The sequence below is a fragment of the Pongo abelii genome, chromosome 3 (assembly GCF_028885655.2).
Source record: "Pongo abelii isolate AG06213 chromosome 3, NHGRI_mPonAbe1-v2.0_pri, whole genome shotgun sequence".
Taxonomy (NCBI): domain Eukaryota; kingdom Metazoa; phylum Chordata; class Mammalia; order Primates; family Hominidae; genus Pongo; species Pongo abelii.
In genome coordinates this window covers 38,859,828-38,883,749 of record NC_071988.2, presented here as the reverse complement: position 1 = coordinate 38,883,749, position 23,922 = coordinate 38,859,828, and the positions used below count along the sequence as shown (strand labels likewise).

The 23,922-nt window shown below is 42.2% G+C and overlaps 1 protein-coding gene and 1 long non-coding RNA gene across 6 annotated transcripts in view; one reads left to right on the top strand and one right to left on the bottom strand.

Annotated features, from left to right (window-relative positions):
- The window catches only part of LOC112133088 (uncharacterized), a 91,360-nt gene extending 87,952 nt beyond the window's left edge, over positions 1-3,408 (bottom strand). The window contains exon 1 of one of the 4 annotated variants that reach the window (XR_010139850.1): positions 2,784-3,408. This is a non-coding gene — a long non-coding RNA (uncharacterized LOC112133088). The remainder of the gene's footprint in view (positions 1-2,783) is intronic. The other 3 variants (XR_008524153.2, XR_008524152.2, XR_008524154.2) reach the window with 3 other exon arrangements.
- A 131-nt stretch (positions 3,409-3,539) lies between these two features.
- Positions 3,540-23,922, top strand: part of UGDH (UDP-glucose 6-dehydrogenase) — a 28,827-nt gene continuing 8,444 nt past the window's right edge. The window contains exons 1-7 of one of the 2 annotated variants that reach the window (XM_054553408.2): positions 3,540-4,067; positions 9,557-9,725; positions 16,888-16,989; positions 20,197-20,397; positions 20,509-20,706; positions 21,151-21,298; positions 22,403-22,497. In XM_054553408.2, the coding sequence (XP_054409383.2) occupies positions 3,853-4,067; positions 9,557-9,725; positions 16,888-16,989; positions 20,197-20,397; positions 20,509-20,706; positions 21,151-21,298; positions 22,403-22,497 (1,128 nt within the window). In that variant the 5' untranslated portion in view covers positions 3,540-3,852. 2 annotated transcript variants of the gene reach the window in all.

The window sequence follows — 23,922 nt, the reverse complement described above, 5'->3', positions numbered from 1 at the left end:
CATGACAGAAAAGAAAATCTCATTTTCTGAGGAGAAATTCAAGCTGGCTGTAGAAATTTGCATAAGTAAGGAGGATCCGAATATTAATCACCAAGACAATGGCAAAAATGGGCATGTCAGAGATCTTCATGGCAGCTCCTCCCATCACAGGCCTGGAGGTTTAGGAAGAAAAAATGGTTTTGTGGGCTGGGCCCAGAGTTCCTCTGCTGTGTGCAGTCTAGGGACTTGGTGCCTTGTGTCCCAGCTGCTCCAGCTGTAACTAAAAGGGGCTGAGGCATAGCTTGGGCTGTTGCTTCAGAGGGTGGAAGCCCCAAGCCTTGGCAGCTTCCACTTGGTGTTGAGCCTGCAGGTGCACAGTAGTCAAGAATTGAAGTTTGAGAGTCTCTACCTAATTGATATAAAAAGCAGATAAACAGGCCAGGCATGGTGGCTCATGCCTGTAATCCCAACACTTTGGGAGGCCGAGGCAGGTGGATCACCTGAAGTCAGGAGTTTGAGACCAGCCTGGCCAACATGGCAAAACCCCATCTCTACTAAAAACACAAAAATTAGCATGATGTGGTGGTGTGCACCTGTAGTCCCAGCTATTCGGGAGGTCTAGGCAGGAGAATCTTTTGAACCTGGGAGGTGGAGGTTGCAGTGAGCACCATTGCATTCCAGCCTGGGTGACAGAGCGAGACTCCGTCTCAAGAAAAACAAACAAAGAAACAAAAAACCAGATAAACACAGAAAAGTTGAACTGCCATTAGAGAAGATGGGGAGATGTGGGGACCCAGAGCCTTGTCTTTAACCTCCTACTGATTCTCTATCCTCACAGATTTCTGACACACTACCAGAGGATTTAGGGCTCCATTAAACATAATTTGAAAATAACTAGCCTACCTTGGCAGTTTTCAAAGTTTGTATTATCAAGACCCTTTGGCATGTTTAAAAATTGAAGAGTCAAATAAGTTTTTTTCATGTGGATTGTAACTATTGGTATTTACCATATTAGAAATGAAAACTGATAAATTATATATAAAAGATTAATTCCTTAAAATTGACAATAAGCCCATTACATGTTAACATAAATAGCATATTTTAATGAAAAATTACTATATTTTAAAAACAAAAAATAAGATTGGCATTGTTTTACATTTTTGTAAATCTCTAATATCTGACTTAAAAAACAGCTTAATTCTATCTGCTTTGATAGCACATTATAGTCTCCACAAAACTTCATGGTACACTTGCGAGAGAACAAGAGAGAAAAAAGCAAGTAACACATGAAAACGTTTTGACCTCATGGATCCCAGAAAGAACCTCGGAGATTGTCTACAGTCCCCAGCTCACATTTGGAGAACCGCTGTCCTAAATCCAAAGGTCCATTCTAGCTAGCACTGATAATTGACTTAATTTCTGAAATCCTATTAACCGTTTTGAAGAGTCTGATTCTACCAAAATACTAAAAAAGAATGTGAGGTGAATACTAAATAGAAAAATGTTGAATTCAAAATGAAGGGACTAATCATAGATAAGTGGTTTTTATTACAAAGCAAATTGTATTAGGTAACTTAAATCTATGTATGTCCCAAGTTCAAAAAGATGCCCAAAAAGATGTACTTGTCATATCTACTGCAATTACTTGTTTACATATCTCTTCTACCCAACCTGTGAGCTTTGCAAAAAGGAATTGAGTCTTTTTTGTTTGGTTATTTTTTTGAGACAGAGTCTCCTTCTGTTCCCCAGGCTGCAGGGCAGTGGTGCGATCTCGGCTCACTGCAACCTCCGGCCCCCGAGTTCAAGCAATTCTCATGCCTTAGCCTCCTGAGTAGCTGGGATTACAGGTGTCCACCGCCTCACCCGGCTAACTTTTTGTATTTTTAGTGGAGACAGGGTTTCACCATGTTGGCCAGGCTGGTCTGGAACTCCTGATCTCAGGTGATCCGCCCGCTATGGCCTCCCAAAGTGCCGGGATTACAGGCGTAAACCACTGCGCCCGGCCAAAGGAATTGAGTCTTAATCCCTTTTGCATCTTCAATCTTTAGGATAACGTCTGACACACAACAGGCATTAAATATTTGTTGGATGAATGAACTGAACTGCATAGAATGCAGAAAGCCTACATATACTGGCCAGGCACAGTGGCTCACACCTGTAATCCCAGCACTTTGGGAGGCTGAGGCGGGCGAATCACCTGAGGTCAGGAGTTTGAGACCAACCTGGTCAACACGGAAAAACCCGGTCTCTATTAAAAATATAAAAATTAGCCGGGCATGGTTGCAGGCGCCTGTAATCCCAGCTACTCGGGAGGCTGAGGCAGGAGAATCACTTGAATCCAGGAGGAGGAGGTTGCGGTGAACCGAGATCGCACCACTGCACTCCAGCCTGGGCGACAAGAGGGAGACTCCGTCTCAAAACAAAAACAAACAAACAAGCCTACATACCCTGCCACACGTGCTACAACCCACAGCAAACTGTTTCATCCACATTCAACGACTTTCTTAAAGTCGCCATCATGAGCCTATCAAGAAAACCGTAATTTATATGGTATTTTAATGTGCCTTTACAAATTACTGATCACTTTCTTCACGATGTATGTCAAAATGGCTTATGTGACCTGATGTAATCCTTAATGAGGGAAATAAAAGGCCATGACTATGCCTGGCTTTTTTTCTTACATCTTAGATTTGAGTGTTAAAATGACCTCGAAGCGGCGAAAGAAAGGAACAGAACTGCCCTCCACATTAAAAATGAGCAGGCTCCATAGGTTAATTTTACTCTTCCTCACGCACGGCACTTACATGTTGCAAACTCTCTGCTCCACAGCATGCACAGACATCCCAAATCCCGGATTGGGCCTGAGGAACATCTCTGCAAAGAGCGCCAGGAGGGCGTGGGGGTCCCGCCTCTCCCGCCAGGGACCAGTGAGTGAACACTCACTGGTCCAGTCATGAGGAACTCAGCATCCTCCTGACGGGAGGCGCCTCTTTCCCAGAAGCGGTGGGTCAGGAGGAATCTGACTAAACCCTGTGTTGCCGGCCCGGAAGGCGCGGTTGCCGCCGGGTCCTCGAGGTTGTGGGCGAGGAGTAATCCGCCCGCCGGGACCGACCCGCAGATCCAGGAGGCCGAAACCCGAGGGCGGAGCACCAGGGTGCTGAGGCGACCGGAAAGGCGGCCAGGACCTTCCGGTCGCCTCGGCCCACCACCCACAGTGTCCGCGCAGCCCTAAAGCCTGGCAGACGCAGGGCGCACGCGGCCTTTGCCTCGGCCAGGACAGGGCGGCGGGGAGAGGGCTGCTAGACAACAATTCTTGACCCCTCCTCGACCTACGACCGCCGGGTAGGCGAGCAAAGGGCCTACACCTGCAGCCCTCCCCAGTCCCCTGGTCCAACGGACACGCCACGCACACAGCCCCGCCCAACGCCGCTCGCGGTAAGGGCGGAGCCGCTGAGCTGGCCAAAGCGGATTTGCCCAGCTCGGCCAGGGGCGGGGCAGGCCCGCCCAGCCGGGACCAGCCCCAGTCTCCCCGCCCCTGGGCCCTGAAGGAAATAGGGACCCGGCCCTGGGCCTTGTGTAGCGGGAGGGGGAGCTAGGAAGCAGCTGAGGGCAGAGTCCAGGAGGGCCTGGCTGCGGGGGAATGAAGCCTCCGCCTTCTCAGGCAAAAGCCTTTAAATACGGGCTCAGGCCCGGGACTCAGAGTGTAACGCGTGGCAGCCTGAGGGAGGGGGGTGCGCCGAGAGGGAGCTCAGACCGAGCGGGGCGCGGGTGTAGAAGCTGCGGCGGCGCGGCCCTTAGGAAGGTGCTGTCCGAACGATCGGGATAGGAGCGGTCCCTGCGCTTACTGCTGGGAAGTGGGTAAGCGCCGCTCCCATGCTGGCCCCGCCGCCCGGGCGGGATGCTCCCAGGTCTGGGCGGGATGTGGAGGGAGCGGGGCTGGGGTGTGCGCGCTGCTCCCGGTCGCTCGCTGCGCTGGGTCCCGGGCTTCCCGTCTCACGACCTTCGTCTCTTTGGGGCTTAAGGCGGGAACCGCATTTTCGAACTGCTGTCCTGGGGTTGTGGTCGTCTGAGCTTCTTATTCAAGACTCGTGAGTCTTCCAGCCCCTTCTCTTTCTGCTTTTACCCACTTTCCTGACTTGGATGAGATTTCCCTGCCGCCTCCAAAGCCGAACGCCCACCACAGGAAGCGGTTCTCTCGTTGGGGACCTCATTTTGGCCGCAGAGTCGTAGTCTATTGTTTGTGTTTAAGAGTCTGCTCACCTGAGGGGCTCCTGCTTTTCTCATGCCGCCCCTCTTAAGAAACCAAAGAGAAACGAAGCCAGAAAGCCCTCTTGAGAGCAAAATCCTAAGACTTTCGTGGTATCTGTCCGGGATGTCCTGGAATCCATTGTTGGCCCCCCACACCACAGAATTGCTCTGTTTGATGTCGGGGAAGGCCTTTCCTGGGTGCCTCGGGAGACCATGTTTGTGTGAGATCTTGAAAAATTATACGTCCTATAAATATATAGGAAGATAACTTAGTAGGGTTAGGAATTCTAGTATAGAGGAAAGAGGGGTTCGCTGGTAGGGATCTATTCGTGGGCATACAGAGCAGTAGCTGTCTATCGACAGACCTCAAAGACACAGTGAGCCTTTGAGTTTCTTCAAATCCCTTAAGAAATGGAGAACAGTAGTCTTTCTTCAGGGGGGTTCTGGAAATGAAAGAGCTGACTGTCTGCTCTGAGATGTGCTTATTAGTGGCCAGGATCCAGTTTAAGGTAAGGGGTAGACAACCCTGATTGAAAAGATCTCGTTTCTTCTCCCCTTGCTGTACTCCTTTTTCTAACAAAATCTATAACTGGATAAGCATAATCCATCTTCCTTCTTGTTTACTTCCACAGCTTCACATGATAACCCTTAGACATAAAATTAATACCGGCTTTCTTACTGATTAAATATTTTTCTCTGGTCAGGCATCTTTTACTGTTTAATTTCTGGAAATGATTAAAATGTGTGAAGCTGATGTATCCAACTATAATGCCCATCGTTAGCTCCTGGGTACCTATGCAAAGTATGCTGTAGAGAGCTGGGGCTAGAAGGATTATATTCTGTTTAGATTGTAGTAGGGCATTTGTTATTTGTTAGTGACCCCTTCTGGGTTGGAATGTTTATTTGAATTTATGAAATTTTACATGAAGAGTAGTTTTGGAACGGTTTGGTTTGTCATGACTCTCCCAAAATACAGAGGTAAAAACTCATTTCAAAATAACCCATTTAATAAGGAAACACTCCTATGTCTCTGACAGCAGAATAGAGGGCCAGAGGGTACATAAAAGTAGAAATAGAAAATGGGGGCCGGGCGCGGTGTCTCACGCCTGTAATCCCAGCACTTTGGGAGGCCGAGACGGGCGGATCACGAGGTCAGGAGATCGAGACCATCCTGGCTAACACGGTAAAACCCGTCTCTACTAAAAATACAAAAAAAAAAAAAAAAAAAAAAAAAATAGCCAGGCGTAGTGGCGGGCGCCTGTAGTCCCAGCTACTCAGGAGGCTGAGGCAGGAGAATGGCATGAACCCGGGAGGCGGAGTTTGCAGTGAGCCGAGATCGCGTCACTGCACTCCAGCCTGGGCAACTGAGCGAGACTCCGTCTCAAAAAAAAAAAAAGAAAGAAAGAAAAGAAAATGGAGCTGGGCGCAGTGTCTCACGCCTGTAATCCCAGCACTTTGGGAGGCCGAGGTGGGTGGATCACCTGAGGTCAGGAGTTTGAGACCAGCCTGGGCAATATGGTGAAACCCCGTCTCCACTAAAAATATAAAAACTAGCTGGGCGTGGTGCTGGGCACCTGTAATCCCAGCTACTCGGGAGGCTGAGGCAGGAGAATTGCTTGAACCCAGGAGACGGAGGTTGCAGTGAGCCGACATGGTGCCACTGCATTCCAGCCTCGGTGACAGTGAGACTCCGTCTCAAAAAGAAAAAAAAAAAGAAATAGAAAATGGAGTTGGCAGACATCTGTGTCATGCAGTGTGTCACTAACACTATGTCAAACTCCATGTTAAAGCTTATTGAAGATTTTATTGAAACTTCCAAGTGAGCATTTGTTTGGACTTGCACAGATTGTACATCAGCCTTTTCATTGATTCTCCCATTGTCATCTGTAAGCCGTATTTCATGGGAAATAGCAAGGCGAGAATACCCAAAATAAAGCTTGTGTAAAACACATCCAGTTCTGTGATACAGGTTCACCTGCCATCAGTAGTCTACCCCAGCTGATGTATGTAAAGCAATTGAAATGTGGTCTCACAATCAAGGCAGATAAGAAGTAACTCTGGGGAAACATGCTGAAGTTCTTTAGGTAACTCAAGAAAAGAACTTGGCCAGGTGCGATGGCTCACGCCTGTAATCCCAACACTTTAGGAGGCTGAGGCAGGTGGATCAACTGAGGTCAGGAGCTTGAGACCAGCCTGGCCAACATGGTGAAACCGTGTCTCTACCAAAAAAAATACAAAACTTAGCTGGGCATGGTGTCGGACACCTGTAGTCCCAGCTACTTGGGAGGCTAGGTGGGAGAATTGCTTGACCTGGGAGGCGGAGGCTGCAGTGAGCCCAGATTGTGCCGTTGCACTCCAGCCTGGGCAACAGAATGAGACCTTGTGTCAGAAAAAAAAAAAAAAAAAGAACTTGATAGTATTCTGGTCAATTACTGCAAAAATACTATGATCGGCAATCTGAACTAAAGCTATTTATACAGAAGTCTTCATCTCAAAAAGAGAGGCCCTTGTGGAGAGTTACTCATTCATTCAATTAATAATCATTGAGAGGCTGCTATTCTAGGAGTCAAGGATACAGCAGGGAGCAGCAGCAAATAACTGTTAGCCTGGCTGTGCCTTATTAAACTATGAACTCCTTAAGCCCAGGAGCTGCAACGAGTAGACACTGATTCTACATTTAATAAATGAGATTAAGAGTAAAGGCTGCCCTAATAACCTTTTGGCTAGGAGATTAAGTGGTAACCCTAAAAGATCCTCTGGTCCAACATTACTTTGAGATTCTACCTTTAGGTATTCTAGATATACTGGGTTTAATTAAGTGAAAAAAGCCAGGTGTTAATAGTATATATGGTATTCTATTGAATTTAGAAAGACAAAATTATTAGAATATATATGTATATTTACTTGTAGCTGGGAGGATATACAAGAAAACGGATTGCTTGTGTGGAAGCAAAGTAGGGGATAGCAAAGTAGATAAGGAAGGGGTTGGAGTGAGACTTCTCATATGTACCTTGTTACAACAGATTTAATTTTGAACCATATGAACATTATTCAGAATAAATAATTTTTTTTTTCAAGATGGAGTTTCGTGCTTGTTGCCCAGGCTGGAGTACAACATAGCGCGATCTCAGCTCACTGCAACCTCTGCCTCCCGGGTTCAAGCGATTCTCCTGCCTCAGCCTCCCAAGTAGCTGGGATTACAGGCATGTGCCACCATGCCCCGCTAATTTTGTATTTTTAGTAGAGACGGGGTTTTGTCATGTTGATCAGGCTGGTCTTGAACTCCTGACCTCAGGTGATCCACCCTCCTCGGTCTCCCAAAGTGCTGGGATTACAGGCATGAGCCACCGTGCCTGGCCAGAATAAATAATTTTTAAAAATTTATTTCATATGGCTAAGAATACTGCTCTATTTAATTGAATCATATAATTCAAAATTCTGTCCATTTTTACTATTTTACTACAATTCTATTTCTTTTAATCGTTTTTTAAAAGTCATGAGGGGCCTGGCACAGTGGCTCGTGCCTGTAATCCTAGCATTTTGTGAGGCTGAGGCAGGCAGATTGCTTGAGCTCAGGAGTTCGAGACCAGCCTGGGCAACATGGCAAAACCCTGTCTTTACTAAAAATACAAAAATTAACCTGGTGTGGGGGTGTGCACCTGTAATCCCAGCTACTTGGCAGGCTGAGGCACGAGAATCACTTAAACCCAGGAGGCGGAGGTTGTAATAAGCTGAGATGGTGCTACTGCACTCCAGCCTGTGTGACAAAGTGAGATTCTGTCTCAAAAAAATAAATACCGTGGTGGCTCATGCCTGTAATCCCAGCACTTTTGGAGGCTGAGGCGGGCAGATCATGAGGTCAAGAAATCGAGACCATCCTGACCAACATGGTGAAACCCTGTCTCCACTAAAAATACAAAAATTAGCTGGGCATGGTAGTGTGTGCCTGTAGTCTCAGCTACTCGGTAGGCTGAGGCAGGAGAATCGCTTGAACCCAGGAAACGGAGGTTGCAGTGAGCCGAGATCACATCATTGTACTCTAGCGTGGCGAGAGAGCAAGACTCTGTCTCATTTAAAAAAAAAAAAAAAAAAAAAAGTCATGAGGGATCAGACTCCATGAGTTGATATCTATACCACTAAAGATCAATGTATAAGCCAGATTGGTAGTTTATTAACACAGGCTACAAACAGTCCAGGATACTTACATGGATTAGTCAGCTCATTTTCTTCTAGTAGGGAAATCTATCCAGAGAACCAAACGAAAATTTAGAATATTGTTTAATACGGATTCAAACCAAAAGGAATTGGATAATCTTAATTATATGATTTGTCTTTTTTCATAATAGGGATATTCTTGCCAGGCATTCAAATTAGGCTAGCCTTCCAGAGTGCATTCTCTGATCCATACAGGAGTATACTAAAAAATTCCTAACTCTCTGATTACCATTTTCCTTCTCTTTGGAATCTGTGAATGGGTTAGATTAGATGATGTCTGAGGTCTTGGCAAGGCAAAACCATTCTTCTAAGAATCTGATCATTTTGACAGTTCTCATTATAACAGATAAATGAGCATACTTATGTATAAATCAGTTCCTTGTCATTTTGATTAGTGTGAATCAGTTCACCTAATGCTTTTGAAAATCTATCAAAATCTGTGTAACCCACTTTTCTGCTGGCATTGGGAAGAAAAAAAATCTGTGTAACAGCTTTGGTAATTACAGAAATTACATTTTCTTTAACCACCTTATGGTTTCTGATTAAAGTTGAAATGGAATTTAAGATTATTGCCTAGTACCTAAAAGTAAACTTTGAAAGCCAAAGTAGTGTGTAGGGCATATAATCTCAGAGGCCAATTCTGGACTGTGGAACTAATCTTATTCTATATCATCATAATCTAAACCTATTATAAACTCATCTTTGTACACTAGCATTTATTTAAGCAAGAATTATACAAGTATGTTCATCCTGGAGCTTTCTCTCAGCAATCAAAGTTGTCCTAGTGTATTATAGACCTAAGGAAGGTTTTACTTTGATTCTTTACTTTCTAAATATTAGGTCGTTATAATCTTTGTGGCTCCCCTTCAGTAATATCAGTTACTGTAATTATTTCTATATGTTTCATGCTAGTGCAGCTGAGAACAGGCTAGGTCATCCAATTGGAATGTTATTTTTTAAATCACTATTTCCATAATTCCTCAGAGTGAATGTAGGAAATCTTTCCAGATATCTGTCACCTTGACAGTTTTTATAAAGTGTAATGAATGTACAATATGATTTCTTTAAATTTTCTGTTTTCAATACTAGAACAGTCTTACTGTTTTCCTTCTAGTACAATCATGTTTGAAATTAAGAAGATCTGTTGCATCGGTGCAGGCTATGTTGGAGGACCCACATGTAGTGTCATTGCTCATATGTGTCCTGAAATCAGGGTAACGGTTGTTGATGTCAATGAATCAAGAATCAATGCATGGAATTCTCCTACACTTCCTATTTATGAGGTAAACATATTAAACAACTCTTTGTTTTTATGCTCTTTGTTTTTTTACTGTCTTTATTAAATCATTTATATGCACTATTAATATAAAAATCTATAACAGCAACTGATAAGAAATTAAATGAAAAAAATCTGGATACAAAACACATGGATATTAAAACACATTACTTCAGGTAATGTGGGTAGGAAAAATGACCAGAAAGAAGTCTATCAGAATGGTTGTATTAGTGCAGTGAGATTATGGATAATTTTTTCTCTTTCCTGTTTTCATTTTTTTTCTTTTTGAGACAGAGTCTTCCTCTGTCGCCCAGGCTGGAGTGCAATGACGCGAGCTCAGCTTACAGCAACACACGCCTCACAGGTTCAAACCCTCACGGGTTCAAACAGTTCTACCTCAGCCTCCAGAGTAGCTGGGATTACAGGCGCCCACCACCACACCCAGCTAATTTTTGTATTTTTAGTAGAGATGGGGTTTTACCATGTTGGCCAGGCTGGTCTTGAGCTCCTGAACTCAGGTGATCCGCCCGCCCCAGCCTCCCAAAGTGCTGGGATTACAGGCGTGAGCCACTGCACCTGGACTTCTTCCCTATTTTCTAATTTTGTCTGTTAGTATCATTACCATATTATAATAAAATTAAAAAGTGGTATCCTGTAAAAATAAAATAAATACAACTTTTAATAATATTAATATAAATTTAATATATTTTTGGATTATTTTACTAACATCACATAAATCTTAGATGGATAAATGGCATCTTTCATATTTAGAGTTTGGTGCCACAAATATTTTTAACTGGAATTTCAAAAATTTGTGAATTTAGAGAATTTAGAAAAATATGCGTGTAACTATTTTACTGAGCTATCTGGTTTCCTTTTTTTTTGTTATTTCACTGTAAAATGAGTTCATCATATTATGCTTTTGAAACTCAACAGAAAAGCATTTGAAAATTTGATGGTAGCATTTTCTAGCTAACATTAATATGTTTATATTTTTCCCCAAGAAAAGCTTGGTTATTTTTTATTTGTTTTTTGAGACGGAGTTTCACTCTTGTTGCCCAGGCTGGAGTGCAATGGCCCGATCTTAGCTCACTGCAACACCTGCCTTCCAAGTTCAAGCGATTCTTTTGCCTCAACCTCCTTAGTAGCTGGAATTATAGGTACCCACCACCACTCCCAGCTAATTTTTGTATTTTTAGTAGAGACAAGGTTTCGCCATGTTGGCCAGGGTGGTCTTGAACTCCTGACCTCAGGTGATCGCCCCTTCTTGGCCTCCCAAAGTGCTGGGATTACAGGTGTGAACCACTATGCCCAGCTAAAGCTTATTTATTTATGACTATTATCAACCATAGACTTTAGTTGCCTTGGACTTTTAGAAGGAAAATCTCAATCCAGTTTTATCTCTAAGATAGGTCTGCCTGCTATCTATAGGAATATAAGATATGGAAATCTATGAAAAAGCACCCATAGAGTAGTAGTCACTCAAAAACACATATTTACTTATATCTGAATCAGATTTAGGATTGAAATATTGGTGGCACGGTGGCTCACACCTGCAATCCTAGCACTTTGGAAGACCAAGGTGGGCGGATTACCTGAGATCGGGAGTTTAAGACCAGCCTGGCCAACATGGTGGAAGCCCGTCTCTACTAAAAATACAAAAAATTAGCCGGGTGCAGTGGCGCGCACCCAGCTACTTGGGAGGCTGAGGCAGGAGAATCGGCTTGTACCCGGGAGGCAGAGGTTGCAGTGAGCCGAGATCATGCCATTGCACTTCAGCCTGGGCTACAGAACAAGACTTCGTCTCAAAAAAAAAAAAAAAAAAAAAAAAAAGAACTATTACTACTATATTTGGTTTAGGGTAATTTTTAAAAATGTTTTAGAAAGATAACTTGATGGAGAGTTCTATAATGCTGATATTGATAAAAAGGTTGCAAGTCATTTGAAACCCCATAAACCATACTTATATCCAAACATTCAGTAATGAATTCTGCCAGCAGTGTATTCTAGTGTTCACAAATAAGCCAGGCATGGTGGCATGGCCTTGTAGTTCTGGCTACTCAGAAGGCTGAGACAGAAGGATCACTAGAGCCGAGGGGTTCAAGTCCAGCCTGGGCAACATAGTGAGACATCCATCTCCAAATTTAAAAAACAAAAGAATACAGCCGGGCACAGTGGCTCACACCTGTAATCCCTGCACTTTGGGAAGCTGAGCTGAGCAGTTCACTTGAGGTCATGAGTTCAAAACCAGCCTGGCCAACATGGCAAAACCTCGTCTCTACCAAAAATACAAAAATTAGCCAAGTGTGGTGGCGCACGCCTGTAATCCCAGCTACTCAGGAGGCTGAGGCGAGAGAATTGCTTGAATCTGGGAGGCAGAGGTTGCAGTGAGCTGAGATCGCACCACTGTACTCCATCCTGGTTGACAGAATGAAACTCTGTCTCCAAATAAGTAAATAAATAAATCAGAATAATGACACCCATCAGAATGGTTAAAATGATATTACTGACAATACCAAGTGTTTAGCAATTAGAATTTTATGCACTGCTTGGTAAGAATATAAATTGGTACAGTCACTTGGCAGAACTGTTTGACAGTATCTACTAAAGCTGAAAATATAGGCCAGGCACAGCGGCTCACACTTGTAATCCCAACAGTTTGGGAGGCCGGGCGAGAGCATTGCTTGAGCCCAGGAGTTCAAGCCCAGCCTGGGCAACATTGCAAGACCCCTGTTCCTTTTCTTTTTTTTTTTTTTAAAGGCCAACCGTGGTGGCTCACACCTGTAATCCCAGCACTTTTGGAGGCCGACGCCATCCTGTTCAATATAGTGAAACTTTGTCTCTACAAAATATTTAAAAATTAACTGGGCATCATGGCATATGCCTGTGGTCCCAGCTACCTGAGGAGTTGAGGCAAGAGAATCACTTGAGCCCAGAAGGCTGAGGCTGCAGTGAGCCCTGTTGGCACCACTGCGCTCTAGTCTGGGCAACAAAGTGAGACCCTCATTCTTGAAAAATTAAAAAAAAACTATTCGTCTGTGACCCAGCAATTCCAAGTATATATCCAACAGAGATGCATACATATGTGCACTAAAAGACAGAAGGAAAAACCTAAATATTAATCAGCAATAGAATGGATACATGAGGCTGGGTGCGGTGGTTCACGCCTGTAATCCCAGCACTTTGGGAGGCTGAGGTGGGCGGATCACCTGAGGTCAGGGGTTCTAAACCAGCCTTGACAACATGGTGAAATCCCATCTCTACTAAAATAATACAAAAATTAGCCAGGTGTAGTAGCGCATGCCTGTAGCCCCAGCTACTCGGGAGGCTGAGGCAGGAGAATCACTTGAACCTGGGAGGGGGAGGTTGCAGTGAGCCAAGATTGCACCACTGCACTCCAGCCTTGGTAACAGAGTGAGACTCCGTCTTAAAAAACAAACAAACAAACAAACAAAAAGAATGGCTACATGAATTATTTTATAATACTGCAACAAAATACTGTACTGTGTTGAAAATCAATGAAATTACTCCTGCACTTAAGAATATGGTTAAAATCTTACAAAAGTAGTGTTGCCAGACACAAAGGAGTACATACTGTATAATTCCATTTGCATAAGGTTCAAAAATAGGCAAACTAATCTATGATTATAGAATTCAGCATGATGGTAATTTGGGAATAGTAGTGACTAGGAGAGGGCATACAGTGGGCTCTGACTTACTGTTAATGTTCTTTCTTCTCTCATTACGTGAATTACTGAGAAAATAGTAGAGTCTGTTAATATTTAACAGTTAAAACACTTCTTTTTGCGTTGCCGTATTTATCGAATAGACATTGCTTTTTAAACTTTGTTCATTAAAAAATACAGTTTAGGCCGGGTGTGGTGGCTCACGCCTGTAATCCCAGCACTTTGGGAGGCCAAGGTGGGTGGATCACCTGAGGTCAGAAGTTCGAGACCATCCTGGCCAACATGGTGAAACCCCGTCTGTATTTAAAAAAATACCAAAAAAAATTAGATGGGTGTAGTGGCTTGTGCCTGTAATCCCAGCTACTTGGGAGGCTGAGGCAGGAAAATCACTTGAACCCAGGAGGCGGAGGTTGCAGTGAGCCGAGATCGCGTCACTGCACTCTAGCCTAGCAACAGAGCGAGACTCCGTCTCAAAGAAAAAAAAAAACAATTTAGTAGTAACTACTTTAAAAAAAAAAAACAAATTGGATAATTTGCTTTGCTTTTTTTTCTGGGTAAAATTTTCATTTTACTGAGGATAATTTTACCCTGTGAAAGGATTTGAGTTCTTCTATTAAAAGTACCATATAAATTCTAAATACCAATTATGATAATTACATAATGAACCTAATAACAGATAGAACCTATATTATTAACTGCTCTGCATCAGTTTTGGCTTTAATATAATTATGTAAGTCTTCATTTTGAGGTTTTATTATATGTATATGAATTCTGCATTGCTCTGATTTTAGTAACTTTAAATATTAGGAGATTATACACAGGACTGAATTAAATTTTATTCTCTGCAAATCCTGACTCTATAAAACTTTTCCCTCATTTTCTAGAATCTAGCCAAAATAACCAAGGAAACCCTTTACTGTGATTGGTGCCATCATATTCATGGTTGTAATGGTTCATATATCTTGCTTGTCCTGTTATTTTAATCAAACTAATGGAAATTCAAATGTACATTTTTCACATCCTCTAATTACTTATGTTAAGAGACCTCGGAACCATTGAAGAAAAGGGAGTTGCCTTTATATGTAATGCCAGACCTATGGCCCCTGAAGGGGCTTTCACTTTGCTATAGACATAGTTTTCTAAACATCCATAATATTATGGATGGATATTGTTTGAAGTTTCTCCCCTAAGAGTGAGCTTCAGTGGTTTAGGTCTGTTTTCTTTTTGCTTTTTTTTATGGAAGATTTCAAGCATGTAATTAAAGATAATAGTACAATGAATCCCCATGTGCCCATCATCTTGTTTCAACAGTTATCTACGTGGCCAGTCCTCCTTCCCAACTACCACCATGCTGATTATTTATAATTTCATCCATAAATACTTTATCATGTATCTCTAAAAGATAATTTTGTCTTTCTTTGAGACAGGGCCTTGCTCTGTGGCCCAGGCTGGAGTGCAGTGGCCCGATCTTGGCTCACTGCAACCTCCGCCTCCTGGGCTCAACTGATCCTCCCACCTCAGCCTCCCGAATAGTTGGGACTACAGGCAAGCGCCACCATGCCCAGCTATTTTTTAAAATTTTTTTAGTAGAAATGGGGTTTCGCCATGTTGCCCAGGCTGGTAGCCCACAATAGTTGGGCTTCAACCAATATCTATTGGTTGAAGAAACCAGTTTGTTTATTGGCTAGGAATGATCACAGTCTAGGCCAGGCACAGTGGCTCATGCCTGTAATCCCAGCACTTTCGGAGGCTGAGGTGGGTGGATTGCTTAAGGCCAGGAGTTCGAGACCAGCCTGGCCAACATGGAAAAACCCCGTCTGTACCAAAAATACAAAAATTAGCCAGGTATGGTGGTGTGTGCCTGTAATCCCAGCTGCTTGGGAGTTTGCGGCATGAGAATCACTTGAACCTGGGAGGTGGACGTTGCAGTGAGATGAGATGGTGCCACTGCACTCCAGCCAGGGTGACAGAGCAAGACTCTGTCTCAAAAAAAAGAAATTTTTCAGTCTAGATTTTGCTGGTTCAGTTCCTTGGAGTTTTTCAACTTATTCTTTATTTAATGTAAATTGGTAGTTAGATCTAAAGGTACAGGTCCAATCAGATTTAGGCTTGATTTTTTTTTATAAGAATATTTGTTAAGTGGTTTTATACCCCTCCATATTCTTAACATAAACATATCTCCTGTTAAACTGGGAAGTTTTTTTAAATAAAAGGGTTCCTTGCAATAGGACTTAGAAAAATGTATATTTATTTAAGTATATATGGAGTAAATTGACTTTCACAGCCAGTTCTATGGCCTGAATTATTGGGAGTAAAAATGTGCATTCATAATGACAATGAAAAATCATATATTTGCTTGAAATCACAGAAGACCTTGAATTTTCTGAAAATTGTGTTGATACTCATAGTTAATAGTTAACTCTTATGAGTGAGTCACATGGTAAACAATGACAAAGCATTAAATGAGCTGCTCTTCTGATTGTAGCAAGGTTGATGGCAATCTCCATTTTACTTTATTTACTAAAGTGTACTTATGAGGCAGGGCATAGTAACTTACTCCTATAATCCCAGCACTTTAGGAGGAGGAGCAGGGAGAATTGCCTGAGCCTGGGAGGTCAAGGCTGTAGTGAGCTGTTATGCAACTGCACTCCAGCCTGGGGAACAGAGCGAAACCCTGTATCAAAAAATAAAATAGGCCAGGTGTGGTGGCTTGTGCGTGTAATCCCAGAACTTTGGGAGGCCAAGGCAGGTGGATCACCTGAGGTCAGGAGTTCAAGACCATCCAACCAACATGGTGAAACCCCATCTCTACTAAAAATACAAAATTAGCCTGGTGTGGTGGTGCATGCCTGTAATCCCAGCTACTTGGGAGGCTGAGGCAGGAGAATTGCTTGAACCCAGGAGACGGAAGTTGCAGTGAGCTGAGATCATACCACTGCACTCCATCCTGGGTGACAGAAAGAGACTCTGTCTCAAAAAAAATAAATAAAATAAATGGGCTGGGCATGGTGGCTCACTCCTATAATCCCAGCACTTTGGGAAGCTGAGATGGGAGGATTGTTTGAGCCCAGGAATTTGAGACCAGCCTAGACAACCCAGTGAAACCCCAAAACCCCATCTCTACCAAAAAAAGATACAAAAATTAGCCAGGCCTCGTGGCTCCTGTGGTCCTAGCTACTTGGGAAGCTGAGATGGGAGGATCATTTGAGCCCAGGAGGCGGAGGCTGCAGTGAGCTGAGATTGCACCACTGCACTCCAGCCTGGGTGACAGAGTGAGACCCTGTCCCTATTTAAAAAATGAGATGTGCACTTATGGCCTTTGGTATATGATCCTTAACTTTTCTACAAAGGTAATTTGAGCACAACCTAGACCTTTAAATTACAATATTACCATCCCCTTTAACAAATGTAATTCTATACTATTAGGTTATCTCATATCACTGGCAAGCTATATGTACAATTCCTTTTCTTTTTTCTTTTTAGCCAGGACTAAAAGAAGTGGTAGAATCCTGTCGAGGAAAAAATCTTTTTTTTTCTACCAATATTGATGATGCCATCAAAGAAGCTGATCTTGTATTTATTTCTGTAAGTATTTTCCTTTGTTGTGTGAATTTTAATGTATTCTTGTCTATATAAAAGTTTCATCATACTTTAATAGTAAATCCATTGGTATTAAGCCTCAACATTGCTTAGTATAGAGTTGTCCAGTGAATTTTTGTTGTCACTTTGTCTGACAGTTCACAAAACTCCATAATCATCTAGTCAAATATGTCATTACAAGTCATTGAACAAGTAAACTCAAAGTTCTAATCTGAGATTTAGAACTAGGAAATGGGCGGGTGCGGTGGCTCACGCCTGTAATCCCAGCATTTTGGGAGGCCAAGGCGGGCAGATCACAAGGTCAAGAGATCGAGACCATCCTGGCCAACATGGTGAAACCCCGTCTCTACTAAGAATACAAAAGTTAGCTGGGCGTGGTGGTGTGCACCTGCAGTCCCAGCTACTCAAGAGGCTGAGGCAGGAGAATCGCTTGAACCAAGGAGGCAGAGGTTGCAGTGAGCCGAGATCGCGCCACTGCACTCCAGCCTGGTGATAGAGTGAGACTCTGTCTCAAAAAAAAAAAAAAAAAAAAAAAAAAAGGAACTAGGAAATGCTGGTAACATGAGAGCACATTATTTCTTGTTTCCAGTGGTTGGCAGAGGTGAGATGAAGAAAATCAGTTTGCAAACTTACAGGCATCTCCTCTCTAAATGAATTTTACATTAATTGTTTGTAACTTGGCATATGTTGGTTAGATTATCAGGCTAACCAACAGACACCTTTACCTCATAATGTGGCTGAACTGTCCTACCTTTATAATGAAAAAAACAGAACCAACACTTGAGATTAAACTCTAGTAAACCACTATTTGAATCAAAGCAACTTACATCTTGCTGTCCTAGTAACCATCTACTCAAATATTCTGTATGTAATGATATAGCTATCAGCTATGACCAGTTGGAAGCTGAGTGAGGGTGTTATATGACTTAAGATCTTTACGAACTGGGCATGATGGCTCATGCTTGTAATCCCAGCACTTTGGGAGGCCAAGGCAGGCAGATCGCTTGAGCGTAGGAATTTGAGACCAGTGTGGGCAACATGGTGAAACCCTGTCTCTATTTAGCTGGCCGTGGTGCTGTATGTCTGTAGTCCTGACTACTTGGGAGACTGAGGTGGGAGGATTGATTGAACCCTGGAGGTTGAGGCTGCAATGAGCCATTATTATACCTTACACTCCAGCCTAGGTGACAGAAGGAGACCCTGTCTCAAAAAAACAAAAAAAAAATTCAGTCTCTTCTTTTTGACCTCCTTAATCACTTCAGAGAAATTGATGCAGCTTTTATGACTTACCTACCCATCCCCTATTTAAACTATTTAAACTTGCAGAAAGTTAGAGGCATAAAAAAATAAGAAAATATTTTGGAGTAGCTAGATACCTGAAAAAAAATCAATGAGTTACTTAGTCTAATTGTTAGGTGACCAGAGCCTGGAATGGTAATAGAATAATTTTCTACAGAAAGGACATTTAAAAATAATCTGTTTTTGAATGCCAGACAGGAATTATTTTGTAGCAATCAGTTTTCAAAGCTCCTTTACCAGGGGAAGCTGTCTGATCATCTCCCATCTCCAGCCAGTTTCACCCTACATCATGAGCTGTCTTTGCCTTTCTGTACACCATTACATCTAACTCTTGCCCTAAGTTGTTCCATGCATGTAAACAACTTTTTCCTCCTGCTTTTCACACCTCAACTCAATCTTCAAGTTTTGATTTATTTTCACTTGGTTCCTTTATTTAGTCTCCCATTGGGTTATAATCTCATCAAGAGAAGAGAGTTAGTACTACTTACTATTAGTTCAAAAATAATTCCTATTCCCTTTAAGTTTTAGACTTTTCAGAGCACTTTCATTTTTGTCAGAGCATTATAACATTCGTGTGTTAGTTTTTAGAGAGCTCACTATCCTCATTTTCCAATGAGGTCATTGAGGCAGAGGCAGCCACACTTCTCCAAGGTTACATGTAATCCAAAACTAAATGCCTAGATTCTGGGCCCATGATTTTTTTTTTTTTTTTTTTTTTTTTTCTAAATGAAAGTCTTCGTCCATTGGCTGGGTGTGGTGGCTCATGCCTGTAATCCTAGTACTTTGGGAGGCTGAGGCAGGCAGATCACTTGAGGTCAGCAGTTTGAGACCACCCTGGCCAACATGGTGAAACCCCGTCTAAAAATACAAAAATTAGGCGGGCGTGGTGGCGCACCTGTAATCCCAGCTACTCAGGAAGCTGAGGCAGGAGAATCGCTTGAACCCAGGAAGCAGAGATTGCAGTGAGCCGAGATTGCGCCACTGCACTCCAGCCTGGGTGACAGAGCAAGACTCCATCTTAAAAAAAAAAAAAAAAAAAAAAGCAAGTCTTTGTCCACATAGTATTCCATATCCTGAAGATGATAGGTAATGTCTAGCTTTAATGAGCTCAGAAAGCATTTGTAAATGATATTGCAATATTTTAAAAGACTGTTGATATAGGACTATAAAAATAGGGGAATAAGAAAGGAGGCCAGGTGCGGTGGCTCACGCCTGTAATCCCAGCACTTTGGGACGCTGAGGTGGACAGATCACCTGAGGTCAGGAGTTCGAGACCAGCCTGGACAACATGATGAAACCCTGTCTCTACTAAAAATATTAAAAAAAGTGGTGGGGTGTGGTGTTGCATGCCTGTAGTCCCAGCTACTTGGGAGGCTGAGGCAGGAGAATTGCTTGAACCTGGGAGGCAGAGGTTGCAGTGAGCCGAGATTACACTACTGCACTCCAGCCTGGGCAACAGAGCAAAACTCCATCTCAAAAAAAAAAAAAAGACTTTAAAACTTATTTTTAAGGACTATAATAATATATTATGTACAATCAAGAAAGGGAATAAGAAAAGGCTTACATTTCATTTCAGATTGTGAAGTCCTTTAGGATAACCGTCTCATTCATTTATGTATCTTCAGGGCTTAGCTGGAATCTGCCTGCCCTAGTTATCTGGCATATAGATAGTAGCTTCCTAACAAAAATTTATTGAATGAGTTCTCTAGATGCTTCAAGCTATTTATTCTGATTATTATATTTATAAAATGTATTATTTCTGTGGAACTAACAGAGGATTAAATCAGGGCTACCGATGATTGTTAACTCCACACCTTAACCAGTAGTTCAGGGTATATCTTGAAATCCCTATCTCACAGGCACTCTATTCTTTATCCCATATACTTACATCAGGTGAATACTCCAACAAAAACCTATGGAATGGGGAAAGGCCGGGCAGCAGATCTGAAGTATATTGAAGCTTGTGCTAGACGCATTGTGCAAAACTCAAATGGGTACAAAATTGTGACTGAGAAAAGCACAGTTCCAGTGCGGGCAGCAGAAAGTATCCGTCGCATATTTGATGCAAACACAAAACCCAACTTGAATTTACAGGTATGAAAAATGAAGCATTAGAATCTGGTTATTCTTATGTAAATACTGATGTGTTAAAGTTGCCCATAAGTTAATTCTAGCTTAAAACTTTCCTTTGCGTTGGGATTCTAGGTGCTGTCCAACCCCGAGTTTCTGGCAGAGGGAACAGCCATCAAGGACCTAAAGAACCCAGACAGAGTGCTGATTGGAGGGGATGAAACTCCAGAGGGCCAGAGAGCTGTGCAGGCCCTGTGTGCTGTATATGAGCACTGGGTTCCCAGAGAAAAGATCCTCACCACTAATACTTGGTCTTCAGAGCTTTCCAAACTGGTTAGTATATAGCATTCAACTCTTCATTAAATTAAAACCAAATGTTTATTTATTTCAAGCCTGATAAACTACACAGATACTTTTTAAATAGTAGTAAGAGGTTATGCTTTTGAAGATCATATTCTTGCACATTCAAATTATGAAATAATTTTCACAAGGGAGATCATATATCAGGGTATAAAATATTATGAAAAATTCTGAAATCTTAAAATAGTAATTTGGTTTTTATCACTCTTTCCCTCTCTTTACCCTTTTTCTTAATCATCTGTCCTCTCTAATTTAAAACATTTTCCCTTTCTAACCCATCCATTGTCTCCTCAAATTGAGCTCATCAGTATCTTATATATCTCCCTCAGTAATTTGCATCAACACAATGAAATATAAACTAGATGTATAAAATTGCTGTTTTAGCTTATCTTACTCTTCTCTATTTTTTTTTTTAAGGCAGCAAATGCTTTTCTTGCCCAGAGAATAAGCAGCATTAATTCCATAAGTGCTCTGTGTGAAGCAACAGGAGCTGATGTAGAAGAGGTAGCAACAGCGATTGGAATGGACCAGAGAATTGGAAACAAGTTTCTAAAAGCCAGTGTTGGTAAATTCAAATTTTTCTCTAGTAAAAAGAGCTAGTGTTTATTTACTGAAGGCATATTATTTGCTGGTACCAGCGCTTTATATATCTCATTGAATCCTTATAACCTGTTAGATAGATGCTGGTATTTTCTTTTTTAGAGATGATTCAGACTCAGGGAAATTTGTGCAACTTGCTCAAAGTCATGCAACTGAGTGACCAGATGTTTCTAACGCCAAAGCCGTATTATTCCTTACTGCATACTGCATTGCACTAGAGCAAGGGTGGGCAAACTATGGCCTTTGGGTCAAATCCAGCCCACAATTTATTTGTTTTTATAAATAAATTTTATTGGAACACAGCCATGACCATTAGACTACATATTGTCTATGGCTTCTTTTGAGCTACAATGGCAGTTTAATAGTCTCCTCAGAAACTGAATGGTCCACAAAGGCTGAAATATTTACTGTCTGGCCCTTTCCCATGAAAGTTTGCTGACCCAGGCCAGGCACAATAGCTCATGCCTATAATCCCAGCACTTTGGGAGGCCAAGGCCAAGGCGGGCGAATTGCTTGAGCCCAGGAGTTTGAGACCAGCCTGGGCAGCATAGTGAAGCCCCAGCTCTACAAAAAAAAAGGCAAAAAATTAGTCAGGCATGGTGGTGCACACCTGTAGCCCCAGCTACCTGGGAGGCTAAGGTAGGAGGATCACCTGAGCCTGGGAGGTCAAGGCTGCAGTGAGCCATGTTCATACCCCTACACTTCAGCCTGGGTGACAGAGAGAGACTCTGTCTCAAAAAGAGAAAAAGTTTGCTGACCCTGTGCTAAAGAAGGTGGGGCAGTCATACTAGATGAATGAGAAAAAAAATAGGAGATAAAAGGAAACAATATAAAAAGTTAAACGTAGCCATAATGAAACTTTAGTTAGAAAATTATTTGGAAGTTACTTGTGGAGTTGTTTAGTTGCCTGCAAATTTTACATAATTTATAAGCCCATTATTTATCCATCTGAATTTTATTATTAAAAAATCTTAGTATAAGCTTTCTGATTTAGTATAAAGAAATTTGTCACATGATTGAGTTTTCTCATTCTTACATGAAAATATTGTTCATTTTTTTCTTTCTGCAGGGTTTGGTGGGAGCTGCTTCCAAAAGGATGTTCTGAATTTGGTTTATCTCTGTGAGGCTCTGAATTTGCCAGAAGTAGCTCGTTATTGGCAGCAGGTATTAATCTTTATAGGTAATAATTTCTGTTTAGCCAGGCATAGTGGTTCATACCTGTAATCGCAGCACTTTAGGAAGCCAAGGCAGGAGCATCACTTGAGGCCAGGAATTTGGGACTGGCCTGGGCAACATAGTGAGACCCCATCTCTACAAAAATTTTAAAAATTAGCCAGGCATGGTGTTGTTCACCGGTAGTCCTAGCTACTTGGGAGCCTGAGGTGGGAGGATCACTTGAGCCTAGGAGTTGGAGGCTCCAGTGACTGACTTATGATCACTCCACTGCACTGTAGCCTGGACAGCAGAGTGAGACCCTGTCTCTGACATAATAATAGTAATAGCAATAATAATAGCAGTTTCTGTTTAGCTTCTCATTAAGCATGCCACTTTTTGTCCATGAAATGTTTTTGATGGAATTTATTTATTCCAGGAAGTCAAACATTAGTATATTCAATTTGCTTATTTTATGTTTATTTATTGGGTATCTGTGTTTTTAATTTATCTTTCCTGCAATCAGTGTTGATGGAAGTTTGTGATAAGCCAGTATTCTAATTTGATAGCTAAATTTGCTCCCAGAGTAAAACAAAAACAATTATCCTTAATTATAATTCTTCTCTTTTATTTATTTTTTTTTTTGAGACGAGATCTCACTGTCACCCAGGCTAGAATGCAGTGGTGCCATCACTGCTTACTGCAGTGACCTCCTGTGCTCAAGCAATCCTCCCACTTCAACCTCCCAAGTAGCTGGGACTTCAGGAACGCACCACCACATTGGCTAATTGTTTTATTTAAAACAATTTTTTTTGTAGAGACAAGGTCTCATTATATTGCCCAGGCTAGTCTCAAACTCCTGGGCTCAGCAGTCCTCCCATCTTTGCCTCCCAAAGTGCTGGGAATATAAGTGTTAGCCAGTAAACCTAGCCTAATTCTTCTCTATCTTGAAAGGCATAAAATCAAAATAAAGTAAGAACCTATATTGTAACGTTGGTCGGGCGTGGTGGCTCACACCTGTAATCCCTGCACTTCGGGAGGCTGAGGTGGACAGATCACTTGAGGGTAGGGAGTTTGAGACTGGCCTAGTGAGGCTGAGGCATGAGAATTGCTTGAACCCTGGAGGCGGAGGTTGTAGTGAGCCAGGATTGTGTCACTGCACTCCAGCCTAGATGACAGAGCGAGACTTCGTCTCAAAAAAACAGAACCTATATTGTCATGCTTTCAAGTGGTTTTGTATCTGTTGATATTCGTTTTGGACCTTTCAGACTCACAGAGCTAAAATTAGAAACCCTTTCCAAATTGGAAGCATTAAGTGAACTCTGGGAAGTAGAGTTGATGTTTATTGAATGCTTACCCTGTACTGGGTACTCTTTTGGGCACTTTGCATACAGTATCTCATTTAATCCTCATCACTAACATTATCCCCTTTATTTG